The sequence below is a fragment of the Penaeus japonicus genome, unplaced genomic scaffold (genome assembly GCF_977035675.1).
Source record: "Penaeus japonicus unplaced genomic scaffold, GWHDUDI00000001_assembly GWHDUDI00000040, whole genome shotgun sequence".
Lineage (NCBI taxonomy): Eukaryota > Metazoa > Arthropoda > Malacostraca > Decapoda > Penaeidae > Penaeus > Penaeus japonicus.
Window position 1 is genome coordinate 8,748,440 of NW_028234442.1, and position 1,284 is coordinate 8,749,723.

Below are 1,284 nucleotides of genomic sequence, written 5' to 3' on the forward strand. Positions count from 1 at the left end.
TTATATCTGTTCTTGGCCATGATTTGTGGGAAGTAGAAGGGTTTCTATAATATCCGGGTCTGTGGAGGATTTCCTGGCGGTTTGCTGTTCTGTTCTAGTTCCGTTTTCAATTCCATCGAAAGCTTGATTGTTGATATACTGTATTCTGTATGCTGTGAGATCAATTTTCCTGTTAGTAATGTTATCTTTGATAAGTTGGTCATCAAAAATATCTTGGTGGACGTATGTATATTTAATGATATTTGTCTGGATTAATTTGACTATATCGTTGTGTGTCGGTCGTCTGGGGATATAACCGATGCTTTCCTCGCTTGCCCTCAGTCTTATCTCCGGCAATCTTTGCAACCTGGTCTCTCTATATATTGCAGCATTCAGTCTCTCTTGTGGGGCTTGGTTTTGTTTCTCTTCTGGGTGATGCTCGGTTGGAGGTGGTAAATGGTACTCCTCGTCACCACTGGTTTCCTCCTGTGTTTGCTTGTTTGTTGCAAACTTTTTCGTTTTTGATGTTTCCTGGGTTGGAGTGACCTCTCTATTCCTCTTATTATTTCCCTCTTCGTGGTCCATTTCGTCCTTTTCGTTTTCGTTCGTCATCTTTGGTGCAATATTATTAGTGTTTATTAACACGCCAAGTGTTTCTGATGCATATACTTGGTCTGGAAATTTGACCTTGGGCAGATTGTTTATAGAATACATCAAATCAATTGTTTTCTGGAAACTGCCTGGTTCTCTGGCTTCCTGGGTATATGCAAATAATATGGCACTCATCATACAGGCAGCTGCATTCGGTGGTAGAGAACATAGCATTGTTTCCGAATTCATGGTGGTTGTTTTTCTGTTTCTTGGCCCCGTATAATTGGATGTTACCGCTGTTACCCCTGCATAGGTAGTTTGTCGGGAGATATCGGTGGTGGTTTGCCTTCTCTCGGATTGCCTTTGCTCTTTAGTCCTTTCTTTTATAATTTGCTTTCGTGTTGGACACTTTGCGGCTAGTGTTCTGTGATTGCCATTGCAATTTAGGCATTGTTTCGTGTTTTCTTTGCAGTCTTTATATGTGTGGTCTCTAGAGGCACATTCAGAACAAGCTTTGTAATTGTCCAGCTCTTTGCAATCTTTGATGAGGTGGTCATATTTGTAGCATCTGTAGCAAGGTATGAGGTTGATGAAGATGTCTTTTTCAATAAATCTGGGAGGCATAGATTGAAATAAGATTAAGATTCCACTTTCTAATGCTCTTTTTGCCATTTGTGTGGTTTCGAACCTTATTTTTATGATAGAGGGGGCATT

The 1,284-nt window shown here is 40.4% G+C and overlaps 1 protein-coding gene across 1 annotated transcript in view; it reads right to left on the reverse strand.

Moving 5' to 3' along the window:
* Window positions 1–1,284, reverse strand: part of LOC147466875 (uncharacterized) — a 1,638-nt gene continuing 354 nt past the window's right edge. The window contains exon 1 of the mRNA XM_086533815.1: window positions 1–1,284. This exon is cut by the window's right edge and continues 354 nt beyond it. Coding sequence (XP_086389941.1) covers window positions 1–1,284 — 1,284 coding nt within the window.